The sequence below is a fragment of the Sminthopsis crassicaudata genome, chromosome 1, assembly GCF_048593235.1.
Source record: "Sminthopsis crassicaudata isolate SCR6 chromosome 1, ASM4859323v1, whole genome shotgun sequence".
Taxonomy (NCBI): Eukaryota; Metazoa; Chordata; class Mammalia; order Dasyuromorphia; family Dasyuridae; genus Sminthopsis; species Sminthopsis crassicaudata.
This window is the reverse complement of record NC_133617.1, coordinates 583,494,331-583,508,932: the sequence shown is the minus strand read 5'-3', so window position 1 is coordinate 583,508,932 and position 14,602 is coordinate 583,494,331. Positions and strand designations below refer to the sequence as shown.

Below are 14,602 nucleotides of genomic sequence, written 5' to 3'. Positions count from 1 at the left end.
GCAAAACTCTAGAGTGAGAAGGAAGAATTGGGCATTAGGATAGATGCATGCTAATCAGTTAGGCTTACACTTCATTTCAAACTTGACTTCTTGTCAACACTGTTTCTGGACTTGGTCAGTCTTTTTCTGGACCCTTCTGAAAATGAATGCTTTTATAGTGCTCTTGTTCCTGTAGGTGAAGGGTGTGGAGATAGAAGGGCCAGGACTCCCACTGGGGTTTGGGAATTATCCCTTAAAGATAATCTTTGAGGAGGAAATGGTTCACTTTTGGGAATTTTGAGCACCTCCTGGCTGTAGTGAGCCTTCTCCTCTGTATAGCTAGCCTATCATAGGACTACTTTACTTTCTTTTTATGCCAGTGTAAAATGTAAGCTCTTTGAGGGCAGGATTATTTAACTTTTTTTTTTTTTTTTTTTTAAATCTCCAGCATTTAGCACAATGTAGATACTTAATAAATGTTCCTTGAATTGAAATATAGCATCATCTTTAAGGGCTTTAAAAACAAGAAACTGTCTGGGAAAGAACCTCTAATCATGTAATGTCTTAGCTAAAAGCAGGAAGAGTCACTAGATTAATTCTCAGGGAACCTTTCAGCTCTTTGGATTTTCTAAATACAAATTATTCACCCATTACTGACCAGACTTTGGTTTATAAATTCTGAATTATGCCATGAATGAAAGGCAGTTCTTCCAGTTTCATCAGGTATCCTCAGCAAATTACACAGGAATTAAAAGATAAATCACTGTCTCTGGTTTGTTCACTTTGTATTTCCAGAATATATACTTTGTAGATATATTTATAAATTGGTCAAACATAAACTTTCTAGTTATAAGATTCTATGAGCCAACAATTTAAATTGCTGTTGAAAAACAATGTATGATAGAAGATTACCCAGAGTGAAATAATAGAGCCTAAATGTTGAATTTGGGAAACAATAATACCCTACATTTGTATATTTCTATTCTTTGCTATGAATCTTATCTTCTGGTACATTATCTTTTAAATTTCCAATGAAATGGCAAATTTTTAGACCTGACAGATTGATTGATAGCAGCTTGGCTTATGAACAGATCACAGCTCATTAATTGAGCTAGTCCTACATTAATTTCTAGGAGGTGGATTTTTTTTTTTTAATATAGTGGGTTGGGAGGGAAGAACTAATATCACTGGAACAGAACAATTTCCAGTGGATGGATTCTGTACTCTGGCAGGGGTAGTTCTCTGGCTGCCCCACTTAGTCACACAATTGAGTTTTCTAAGTTGCCAAGACTTGTGGCTATTCCATATGTATTTTCTTTTCTTTTTTTAAATGTATTTTCTTCTGTAATCTCCTTGGTGAACTTCATATCAGCAATATATAATTTGTACATTATCTATTAGTCACTAATAAAATATAGAACCTCTGGAAATATCTCTGTAACATAATAAAGGGTTCAGATGCAGAGATACCTACTCCACCTCTATTTACCTCCCTTGGGTAGGCTAAGGTCTGACTGGATGGAGAGGCTTGTTCTGTGCCTGGAAGGCAAACTTACCAACATTCACAATGAAATAAGTGAATTGTAGTCTTGGATATGAAGGTACAGCCAGAACTCCTCATAAAACATAGTGTGTGTTACATAGGTCAGGCTAATAGGAATAGAAGGGAAATGGACCATTTTGAGATTAAACTCTCCTTTTCTGGTTAATATTAACAGTTGGACATGAAACTTTTCTTAAAGAAGTAGAGAGCCCCATATGCCTTAATTTCTTTTGCAACTTGAAGCCCCATGTAATTTTAGGAAGGGATTCAGTAGAAGAGGGCAGTGAATTGGTCACTTTTTTAAAAAATCAAGTATAAGGGACTTGATCTTACAATCCTATTTTTTATATATGTATTATATATATATGCATATATATATACATATAGATAGATAGATAGATAGATAGATAGATAGATAGATAGATAGATAGATGATAGATAGATACAGAATCCCATTTGTTGGTTAAATTAGTTCCATGGAACATTGAGCTCAGAGCTTAGCAGCTCATCAGAAGTCTGCAGATTATACTGGTAGATAAAGAGCAATTCCACATTTGAGCTTTATTACCTGCCTGTCTTAAAGCATTTAACATTCCCACATTAATTTTGTAGTTGATATGAAATCAATTTGACATAACACTAAGTTAAATGAAATGTTTCATATAGAAAATGTCAGTCTCCTGATAAATGATCCTGAGAGTGAGATGGTTAGAAAAGATTGTTCTTGCCTTGTATAAGCTGCTGAATTCTATCCTACTTTGTTATAACTAGTCCCTGAAAATGGAACTCTGTCTTTGGAACAAGTTTGGACCAGGTCTTCAAAATGCCATCTTTGTCAAATAAAAAACACACACACTAAACCCAAAGTCTTGGTACTAGGAAAAATTTAGGCCAAACATCAAATTAAGACAACCATAAAGAAATGGGGCTCAGCTGTAGGAAAAGCCATTACAAATACTTCACAAAAAAACAACTTCATCAAATATACACAATGCAGCCTTATGATACAGAGCAGAAGGCGGTAGCTGCTTCTTTCACAAAGATGCTATTACAATTTTAACAAAAATAGAGCTTAGGTGCATTTCTTTGCATGGAAATTTCATGAATGCTTCCATTTGTTAGTACAAAACATAGAAAAACATTGGCACAGTATGTAGTTCGCAGCAAAACAACAGTCATTGTCTTTTTTTTTTCTTTGACTACCAAAACAAGCCCTTTTTCTTTTACCCACTACACTTCCCTTTGCCACACAAAATCTGAGCCAGTTCCAGATCCTTTTGTATTTGCAAATTTTATGGTTTGAAAAACTCAGTTCCCTCACCTGTCACATTCAGTCATTGCTTAGACTTCTCAGAAATGCAGCATGGAGTGAGCAGCCTTTGAAAGAAAAAACCAAATACACCATTTGCTGGGTTGCTAGTATTTATATATACATAAAGGAGTTGATTGGGAAAAGGGAAAGAGGAGTCCAAAATCTGAATTTATGTTAAGCACAGAAAGTTGTGTGAGAAACGAAATGTATAAAAATATGCATTTGTGCTTTAGAAGCTTCTTAGCATACAATCCATATTTTAAAAGTGTAATGACACCCTGCAATATGCTTGGTTTCTAACATATTTACATGTCTTGTAACTTTTTTTTTTTTTTTTTAACATCATAAAAGCAAAAGAGCGCTGTCCAATAGGCAAGTAGGTGGGCAAAAAGAAGTTACATAGAGCATACGGCATAGCACACTGCACGGACTTGGACCCAGAAAATGTAGATTGATTTAATAAAATCTTTAAACAGCAACAGTATACAAACTTTTTTTTTTAAAAGAAATTCTTGAACTGATATTTAGATTAAATGGCTTTTGTATAATACGTGCAGTGTTGTGTTTCATTGCCGCCTCCAAAAGGTGGAAATAGATGAAATTCATAAATCCCTCAGAGCAAGACATCTTCTCCCTCCCCCGATTATGGATGGCTTTTATTAGAATCCCTTTATAGGAAAGAGAACCATATGAGTTCCTGGTACCATTGGATAGAGCTATCATTGGACCATACTCTTCTGAGCCTGTATTTATTCTGGCTAGGGGAACCAGTTTGGCAAGAAGACCAAACAAATAGAGTTCTTCCTGGTAATCAGACCCAGTGGTTTGGCTAATTTATAGTGGGCCTTCTTAGAAGCGGATATTTATTGACATTGATACTCAAGGAACAATCAAGTCATAGGGTGGAATAAGGTTGACTCTACATATATATATATGTATGTGTGTGTACATATATATATATATACATATATATATATATATATATATATATATATATATATATATATATATGTATATATATATATACTCATCATCCAGATGAACAGAATACATAAAACAGCCATTTGCTTCCTTCTTACAAGGTCTGACAAGGAAGGGTACAGGCACATGGGGTAATCGATAGTAGAGGAAATAACCTTGTAAAGTATCTGTCCCACCTCAAAACGATTGTTCAGCAGAACATTTATTCATCTGGGTAGGTACATGACTTTCCAGGAAGGAAATATGAAGAAATTTGGGCAACTGAAGGGGAAATATTAGCTATTAGTTCTTTAATCTACAGCTGTTAACCTCACTTTAAAGGGAAATACACACGTCCCTCTCTTCTCTATTACTGAGCGATTCACAGTGTAGCTTGCAGATTAAGAGGTCTCCTTCTGTGGCCTTTCCTTTTTTAGCTGTCAGATGGAAGCCTCAGGCTCTTGCATTTTAACTCATCCAGCATTTTCCAGTGTTTGTAGTTATCAGCCAAATGTTGCATCAGAGCTGGGAGATGTGCAAATGCTGTAGGGATACACAAAAATCAAATGAAACCTGTTGTATTAAATTGAGCTGAAAAAAAAAAAACATTTAACGGCCATGTCTTTTTAGGCCTTGGTCCATTCACTAGACTTTGTTTCTGGGAACTGAGATGAATATGTTTAAAAATGATCATAAAATACTCTGTGACCCTACATGGTGTCTGGTTGTAAGAGGAAGGTAATCCACCACATACTTTTTGGTCTGAGGGAAGCTAGAGAAAGGAGGTGAAGAAAGACAGAACAATGTTGCTGCTGCAACTAAGAGTTTCCAGTTCTTGCCCCTTGTAGGGAATATATTATTTTAGACAATTTAGGATGAGCTTTTCATGTATCTAATACTTCAAATGTTAAAAACAGATCGCCCAATACAAATCCCAAAGTAAGATGCAGTTTGAGAAAAATGAGGAAAGTCACTTATTCATATACACCCACACTCACAATTAAAATGTGTTGTTTGGCACTTTACCAACCAGATCTGGAAACTAGCATTTCTAATGACTCTACTACTACTAAGCTCCAGAACCAAATACTACTGCTGGCTTTAACACAGCAGAAATAATTTCTGAAAATTCAGTAATTTTAGACTGGGAACCTAAAAGCATCTTTTGCACATATGTACCTTTGTAAGTATGATATTTTAATCTTGATGGCTCTCTCAGCTATTAAGGCTCAAAATCTTTTGAGTCATTTTTTGACTTATCCATCAATCCCACATGTAATCAATCATCACAATTCTCTCTCTTGGGTACTTCCATTCCCTCCTCTTCATTTCCATTGTTGCCAGCTGATTTCAGAAGTTCGATATCTGGGCTATTGTCTCTAATCTGGGTGCTCTACCTCTCTATCTATCTCTCTCATCTCTCTTTGACAGATCTCATCTGTCAAAATCCTACCCATCCTTCAAACTCAAATGCCACCATCTCTGGGAAGGTAGACTCAGATTGTGCTCTCTTCGCCAAGTGATCCGTCCCTCTGATCTCGCAAAAGTATTTTGCTTGTACTTTTCACAGTACTTTGTGGTACAGCCTCTTTTATAGTATACATTCTGAATCATATTCTGTAGTATAAACCCTGAGTTAGCTTACAAAAAGCTACTTGAAAGCAAGGTCCATGTCTGATTTTTCTTTTTGTCTCCGCCAGCACATATGCTCAGAAATTTTTACTGAATGACTGAATGAGCTAGGCTCCTTTTATTGTCATACTGTTATGGTAGGGCAATAACAATTCCTTTCAGGCTAATTGAAATTTCAGTCTCCTTGGAGAAAAAAGAAAAATAAATGTCCTTACCATCCCAAGCATCAAACATATCCGTTATGAAATAGTCAATGAAGGAGATCTGGGACTTTGGGATGCTGCAAGTATTTCGATCAAAAACTGGCATTACCACCGGTAGCCCTTGTCTCTTCTCTTCATCCGTCTACAAAAATAAAACAAACAAAGGTTATTAGCTTCGTGGTCTTGCGGCTTTTCTGGATTCCACTTCAGAAGCTTATGCTATCCTCCCAACTCAGTAAAATCACCATTCCCTGCTTGCAGCAGACAGTCTACATTTAGACTTGGCTTTTTTACAAGTGCTCCAAAGGGCTGCTCAAGGCCAATCTTCAATTTCTTTTCCCTGCCTCTGTCTATTGTCCCCTTCTCCCTTCTTGGTCTTCTTTGCGATATTTTATGGACCACGCTCTTTGTAACACCCTTCTCCATTCCAGTTTGCTCAAGCATACCTTCTTTCACTAAGCTTCTAAAAACCCACTTCTATGTGACTTTCTTTATAGAAGGAGAATGACAATGTACTTCACTTGGTTTCCCTCTTGGGTCTCAGGAACCCACAAAATGAACCCTGACAGCTGAAATAAGTTACAAATACAGCAGAACTCTTCTTCTGTTGGCATAGGACAGGTTCAATATCCAATATATTGTAATTCAAACTTGACTTAGCATTGTTATTCAATCTATCTGCTTTAGAAAAGTCTGGGGACTGATATACAATATATATCTAATGAGTGTTAAGATATAAGATATGCATAATTCAAGCTCAGAATATAGATGAATTGTTGCAAGGTAGTGCTTCTGGTACTCAAAGAAGCTTTAAAAGTTTGTTATTTTATGTATTCTAAGCATTTCCCACACTTGTGTTTTTAATCATACCATCAATTTGTACTAACTACATGGAGAAGAGTTGCTTAGCAAAGGTTAACTTTTGCCTTACTCCTTTCTGATTTATAGAAAATTCTTCCAAAGCAATCCCCATGGATTTTGGATAGAAAATGCCATCTGCATCCAAAAAAGAATTATGAAGATTGAATGTAAATCAATATGCTCATTTTAAAAAAATCTCTCCCATGGTGTTTCCCTTTTGCTCTATTTTTTTCTTGCCCAACATGATTCATAAATTATTTTTAAAAAAAAAAGAAATATAAAAGAAATAAAATAAGGAAAAACAAAAACAAAAAACCAAAACAAAAAAGAAAATTCCAAGGTAGCTGCCTCCAAATGAATCCATAGGTCTTTTCTTAGTATTGCCCAAAATGAAGACCCAGAGAAACATTACTGCTAGGAGAGACCTGAGACCATCTAGTCCAAGAACTGAAGAAACTTTAGCTTTGTGGGGCCACCATAATGGGTGGTGCCTTCTTCACAAGGGCATGGCTGTCAATGTCAGCATTGCTCCTCAGAGACTATATGGACATATTCCATGACAAGACTCTGTCTTAATATGCCCAAACCAACACCCTGTGTAAATAAATCATACTGAATTATAGAGACTCAAAGATGGATAGGTGATCTAGCAGCTTAACACAGGGGGAAAGAACTTTGGATTTGGAATTAGAAGGTCTGGATTTGAATTCTAACCACTATTTTCTGTGTATCACTGGCTAAGTCCTTCACCTCTCTGCGACCCACTTTTCTCACATGTAAAATAAAGCAGTCACATATGATATTCCTTGACCATGTTAATCCCTAACTTGATACATCCCATGACTCCCTATTGTTTCCAGGATTAAACATGAAATCCTCTGGTCGGTGTACTATGGGAACTGGTTCATTTGGACTCCTACTTCATTCCAGTAAATATTAATCAGTTTGATATTTTATATAAATTATATAAAGATAATTAAATAAGGTAGGTTTATATAAGAGGCCTCATATATTAATTCAATGTTCATCACTTGTTTGCGAGTTATGAAGCTCATGTGTGCAACCACAAGAATGCTGAAAAAGATATTTCCATTCTGTTTTGCTCAAATTCCACATAAAAGCCTGTTGTAGGTGGGAGACTGTGTGTAATATGGGAAATCCCCCAATTTGTTTTTGTGCCTCTGGACCACCCTGTCTTGTCCAATACGAACGGGTGACCATCATTTTATGACCACTTAGAGGAAATGGTCATCTTGTGACCACCCACGTTGATGCATCATTTCTGACTCTCCTGGAGAGTTAAAATCAAGTTCTATCAACCAGTGAGATTCTGTGTTTTATCATGCTCCTTTTGCATGTTTGAATATCAATCTTTATAAAAGTAAGGCCCTGGAAAAGAAGGCATCTTAGATTGTGAGGAGAATGTGAGGTCCACTTCATTAGAGGGGCTATGGACCCTTTAATTAAAAGCTATTAGTTTGGAGCTCTGCCTTAGGGATTTTTCTTGCAGACTGGATCAATCTGGATCTCACACTTCAAAGCCTTTTATACCTGTCTTCCTCACCTTTCAATCTTGTTACATATTACATCCTATTCATGTACTCTCTGATCCAGTGTCACAATTCTCCCTGCTATTCCTCAAACAAGAGAGGCCATAGGAAATCTCCTTTAATTCTAGTGTTTTCCCTTTGTTATTTCCTGTGTATTCTGCATGTGGCTTGTTGCTACATATTTTGCATGTTCCCTGCCTCATTAAGACCATAGGCTCCTTGAGGAGCAAAGATTTTCATTCATTGAATTATTTTTGCCTTTGTGTCCTAGTACTTAGCAGGGGTACTTAATAAATGTGTATTGACTATTTATCTTCTTATTCTGGCTTGAGTTCGATGATCTGATGATCCACTAATTACCTAAATCAGGGGTATCAAACTCAAATGGAAATGGCACCCTGCTGGCCACATATGACTTAGAAAAGTGGGCCTAGAATCAGAACTTCCTGAGTTCAAATCTGGCCTCAGGTACTTATTAGCTGTGTGATCTTGGACAAGTCACTTTACTCTATCTCAGTTTCCTCATTTGTAAAATGAGCTGGAGAAGAAATTGGCAAACCAGTATCTCTGTCAATTAAAACCCCAAGGGGATCACACAACATGTCAAACATGACTTAAAACGATTCCCCCTGTTGAATTTTTATTTATTTTGTTAAATATTTTCCAGTTACGTTTTAATTCGGTTTCTGCCCACTCAGGGGTTAAAGTTTGGGGCCTGAAGGACACAAAGTTTGGCTCTTCTACTCTACAACCTACTCCCAACGTGGTCATCTAGCCTTTCCTTTAATGATGGGAACCTACCACCTGGAGAGCTTATTCTGCTTGTGAATGGTCCCCTGTTTCTTTGTGTGTTCTACCTGCTGCTTCTGGGTGGAACTAAACACACCTGAGCCCTTTCCATACAACAGCCTATCATGATTCACTCTTTTCCAGATCTAGACATTCCCAGTTCATACAATTAATGCTCAAAAGTCACCTCTTATCACCTGATTCTGAATGTCCTCCAGTTTATCCATGCCTTTCTTAAAAGGTGGTACCTAGAACTGAATATATTATTCCAAATATTAATATGCACAGGCCATTATATACTTATACCTTCTTAGTCCTGGACACTGTGGTCTTGCCCTGTACCCTTTTTCCTTCTCCCTCTACACTGTTTTACTTAAAATTTTATCAGATTTCATGAATTTAATAATTTCTATGATAAAGAATCAAATCCACTTATCTGGCTTTAACCTCTCTCCTAATTTCCAGATTCCCATCTCCAGTTGCTAATTAGACAAATCAAACTGGATGTCCAGTAAACATTTTAAACTCAACAAATTTAAAATTGAACTCATCTTTCCCCCAAACTTCCCCTTTTTCTGAACTCTCTATTACTTCTGAGAGTACAGCCATCCTCTCATCAGCCAGATTAGAAACTTAGGTGTCATTTTAACCTCCACACTCTTCTTCAGTACCCCCCCTCACCTATCCAATCTTTTCCAGTGCAGACTGATTTCCTCTGGATAACATCTCCAGAATAATCCCCCTTCACTCCTCTGACACTGTCCAGGTGCCCATCACCTCCCTCCTAGACCATTGCAGTAGCCTGCTGGTTGGTATTCTTGCCATGGGTCTCCTACTCCAGGCCATCCTACACTCAGAAGTGAATTTCCTAAAATCTCCCTAGGTCTGGAAAAGAGAAGCTTTGGGAGTGAAGCATTTTGCTTCCAGCTATTGGAAGGGCTGTTGGGTGGAAAGGGCTTAGATGTGTTTTGTTTCACCCAGAAGGCAGAACCAGAAGCAGCAGGTAGAACATACCAAGAAGCAGGTCTGACCATGTCATCCTCCTCATCTCCTCCTCCTGGGCCTTCTGTTGGTCTACCTTGAAACCCTCCTGATCCAAGTCATTTTCCTCCCTTTCCCCCAATCCTTCTTTTCCTTCATTTAGCACTTTAATGACTATAATGTGAAACTTTCTGGTTGTTTCATGTATCATGGCTTTGCCTTGCCAACTAGACTATAAAATGCTGGAAGGGAGAAGCTACGGTAGACATTTCCCTTGAATGTTCCATAATACACATCATGGTGCACTATGATGTGGTAAAAGGAAAACTGAATTTGAAGCCATAAAAAACTAGTTTTAAGTTCTTGAGTCTGATGGTGGTCATGTGAACCTGGGCAAGTAACTTGACCACTATGATTCCTTCATCTGTAAAATGAGCTTAAAAATTTTGCCTTATTATCAGGAAACTCTACTTTGGAAACTATAAACTTCCATCTAAAGATGCTTGTAGTAACTCAGAAGTACTTGAGGGGCAGCCAGGTGATCCCTGGCCCTGGAGTCTAGACAATAGGCCTCAGACACTTACTAGTTGTGTGACCCCTCAGCAAGTCACTTAACCCTGATCGCCCCCAAAAAACAAACAAAAAAATCTTTCCATCTAGGAAAGCAATGACATCTATCTCAAGCTAGCCTAATTGATGCTGGATTTGGAGTTCAAATCCTGCCTCAGATCCTTCCTAGCTGTGTGACCCTAATAGTCACTTAACTTCTGTCTGCCTCAGTTACCTCCTCTGTAAAATGAGAATAATAATAGCACCTATTTCTCAGTTTTGTTATAAGGATAAAATGAGATAATATTTGTAAAGTGCTTTGCAAACCTTAGAATACACTGTATAAATGCTAGCTGGTGTTAACTATTGAAATTGCACTAAGATTTTTTTATGTCATATATATATATATATATATATATATATATATATATATATATATATATATATATATATATATATATATAAAACACACATATATGACGTAACATATACAAGTATATGCTATTTATACTATCCAAATATCAGTATCTATAATTTATATTATTTACAGAAATAATGAAACCTCTATATATGTTTGTTTCATTACATATGAAACATACACATACACACATAATATATTTATAAATGAGGAACTGAAGCCCAAATAAAGACCTTAGGTGACTTGTGGAATGTCACACAGATAACTAGAGGCTGAGCTAGGAAGCTGAGAATTCAGCTCTTCCAACTGCAGGGCCTGTTTGCTTTATACTACATACCACCATCTTTCCTTTCTTCCCCCAAATCCTTCCCTTTTCCCAATCCAAATTCTTCACACATAATTCTTCTGTGCAGGAGAACTGTGGGCCTCTATCTTGGCTTAATAAATGTAAAGGCTGTCTCTCTTTTCTCTGGTCTAATGCGTTCTATTAAACATCAAAGACTAGGTACAGACATGAAAAATAAAGATGGGTCTTTCATATTTTCTTTCCTCTTTTTGTTAGACTTTGGTGCTTTTTCTTAGAGCCTTTACTTGGAATATTACAAGTGATCACATTTTCAATTAAGTCTCTCCACCATCAAGCCAAGAATAATTTATTCCCTCAAGAGCAAATTATCAGACTCTTTTTATTGTGGTTGCTCAATCATTTTCCAGTTATGTCCAACTCTTTGTGACTCCATTTGGGGTTTTCTTGGCTGAGATATAGGAGTAGTTTGCCATTCTCTTCTCTAGCTCATTTTACAGATGAGGAGACTGAGGCAGAATGAGTGACTTGACTAGGGTCACACAGCTAGCCCAGATCTGAAATCAGGTCTTTTTCACTGCAAGTCTAGCACCCTATTCTCTGCTAACACATATAACTTTCATCAACTCATAGGATCCTTTTTATTATTCTTTAACTCAGTCCTTAGTCACGAGTTCCACCGTCAGCTGATCCAATTTTGAGAAATACAAAGACACAAAAACAAAAAATTAGGAGATCCTTATTCACATGCAAAAAGACTATATGATGTCATGGAAGGGAATCTTAAAATTAGAGCATGAACCAATGCATATGTATTGGGAAAGTTACAGATGAGGTTGTTGGGGAGCAGAGGGAAACACGGCCATATGAGGAGCTCTCCTGATTAGAAATCACTCCAAAATGAAGATAATGCATTTTAAAATTACAACATAAGTAAATGAGGAAAATATAATTCAATGGACAAACACTATTTTTAGAATTAATTTAATTTTCCAAAACAATATACACCTCTACTTTTTCTTTTTTCTTTTTTTTCTTCTTTTCTGTGATGTTGCATAAATCATGGACTATTAGAAATGGTGGGGGATTTGGAAGCCATCTGGTCCAGGCTTAGTGAAGGGAATTCAGCTGTGAGAATTAGGACAGGTAGAAATATAGAGGTACTCTGTGGTTGAGGATTGAGTGAATGACTACAAGTGTACATGTGTCTGGGAAAGAATGACTGCATATATATTTGGGATGCTCCAAGAGTTTTACGTACAAACACGTATATACACTCTTCATTTGGGGAAAAGGGGAATGGGGAAACATTTGTGATTTCATGATTGTAAGGAATTATAATTCCTCAAGTCCAACTACCTCACAGGGTTATTATGAGGATCAAATGAGGTAACATTTGCAATGCCTTTAGAGACTAAAATGCATATTCTCTTTTCTCCTTCCCCTTCCAGATTAGGAAAGTTTCTTTCCCAATGTAGCTCAACAACTGCTCCACAACTTCTGGTCTGAGAATTACCTGGGAGTATTGAGAGGTTAAAACATTTGCCCAGTATGTGTCAGAGTAGCTCTGACCCAGCCAAATATTTTTTATTCTAAGGTTAGCTTTCTATGCACTGTAACATATGACATCTTTTCCTTCCCATACATATAATACTTTCACACCACGAAAAGGCATGGAAGGAGAACTTTAGTGGAGGTCATACATTTATGTATATTGTTCAGTCATGTGCAACCCTTCACAAACCCCATTGGGGATTTTCTTGGCAGAGTTTTCTTGGCAGAGATATTGGAGTGGTTTGCCATTTCCTTCCCCAGCTCCTTTTACAAATGAGGAAACTGAGACAAATAGGGTTAAATGACTTCTCCAGAGTCACACAGCGAGTAAATATCTGTTTATTTTATATATATAAGTAACTTTTTAATTTATAATAAGTAAATATATAATAATAAATATATAATATTTATAAGCAACTTTTTATTTATATATGTATTGTGTTTATTTTATGTAAATAAAATAAACACAGCATATATATATATATATATATATATATATATATATATATATATATATATATATATAAATAAAAAAGCTACTCTCTGTGTCTATGCTCCTCTAGGGATTTCCCTTGATTACTATCTATCTACATCAAGTCCCTGAAGTGCACGTCATACCCAAGTTCACGTGAGAGCCAATTCACACCCAAATATGATGAGTTTCTTTTTAGAGATGGGTTTGCTTACTGACCACATCATGCCCTCTGCTTTCTAGATGGAAAACTCCTTAACCCCGACAGTTCTCAGAGGCATGTTTTGATGTGCTTCCAACCCCCCCCACATTTTCAACAATTCCCAGAGAAGAGGAGGATGGCCTCCTACCTGTGCAAAGTACTCTTCTGAGATCCTTCCAGCCCATTCGATGCACATCTCCAGGGGCCGGCACGGGTTGGCCACATCTGCACACTTGATCATCATGCGTTTGATCAGGATTTGGTTTTCAGGAAAGTTCTTTCCAGTGGGGTTACATTCACAGTCACTGCCTTCACCCTGTAGCAGAGGCAGACAGGGCAAGATTGGCTCATGACGTCAATGAAGTAGGTTCCAATAAGGATAACCCAATTAAGCATGATTAAGGACTGCTTGGTCATGCATAGGACCAGCAGGAAAGTGGGCTTTTCTACCAGGTCTATCAGGGAGAAACTAAAAATAGCTTCCCAAGAATTAGAAAGAAATTTTTAAAAAACGTTTTTGTTCTTGCTATAGGGAATAGGTCCTTCTTTTCTAACCATTTATCTATTCATCTAGTTCTCTGCTGATTAATTTCTCTTCTTTATGAATCCTAGTGATTTTCTGTAAATACATGGCACAATGTCTAGAACACAATAGGAGCTAACTAAAATAATAGCCAACATTTTTGGAGTTTGCTAAGCTCTTTACACATTAATATATATGTTATCTGATCCTCCCAACAATCCTGTGTTATAAGTGCTATAACGTTCCACATTCACAGATGAGATAAGTAGTTTGTCCAAGACTACACAAATAGGAAAAGCCCGAGGCAGGATTTGCACTCAGCTCCTTCTGCTTCCACATTCTAGTACTCTGTCTGTTATAACTCTAAGCTGCCTAACTGAATCAGACGGTATGTGTGATCTACTCTATCACTGTTTTATGATTGGGCCTTGGGATTCAGGGGCAAGCCAGGACCAGGAAAGACAAGTATCTATCTATGGAAATGGTTCTTCTCCGATAAGAAAATGAGCTTCATTCCATTCTTAGTAGAGATGGTGGTGGTGGTGGGGTGTCTATGGGTGTGAAATATAAATAATAATGTCCAGACTTATTTCATATGTTGGTTAGTTTTGCTGAATTTTTTGCCCTCTTTATTCCATGATACAAAGAAAAAACATATATACAAAAGGAAGTTCAGAGCACCTGATTCCACAATATTAGTGTTTGGGACAAAGAAACTTTAATAAGACTTCTGACGTTTTTCACTTTGCAGTCACTTTGGAACTCCCAAA

The 14,602-nt window shown here is 37.0% G+C and overlaps 1 protein-coding gene across 1 annotated transcript in view; it reads right to left on the bottom strand.

The window, feature by feature from the left end:
* Nucleotides 1–388: 388 nt before the first annotated feature.
* Nucleotides 389–14,602, bottom strand: part of PDE8B (phosphodiesterase 8B) — a 275,081-nt gene continuing 260,867 nt past the window's right edge. The window contains exons 20-22 of the mRNA XM_074282330.1: nt 13,458–13,625; nt 5,642–5,771; nt 389–4,337 (exon numbers count right to left, since the gene is read on the bottom strand). Of these exons, the coding sequence (XP_074138431.1) occupies nt 4,228–4,337; nt 5,642–5,771; nt 13,458–13,625 (408 nt within the window). The 3' untranslated portion in view covers nt 389–4,227. The remainder of the gene's footprint in view (nt 4,338–5,641; nt 5,772–13,457; nt 13,626–14,602) is intronic.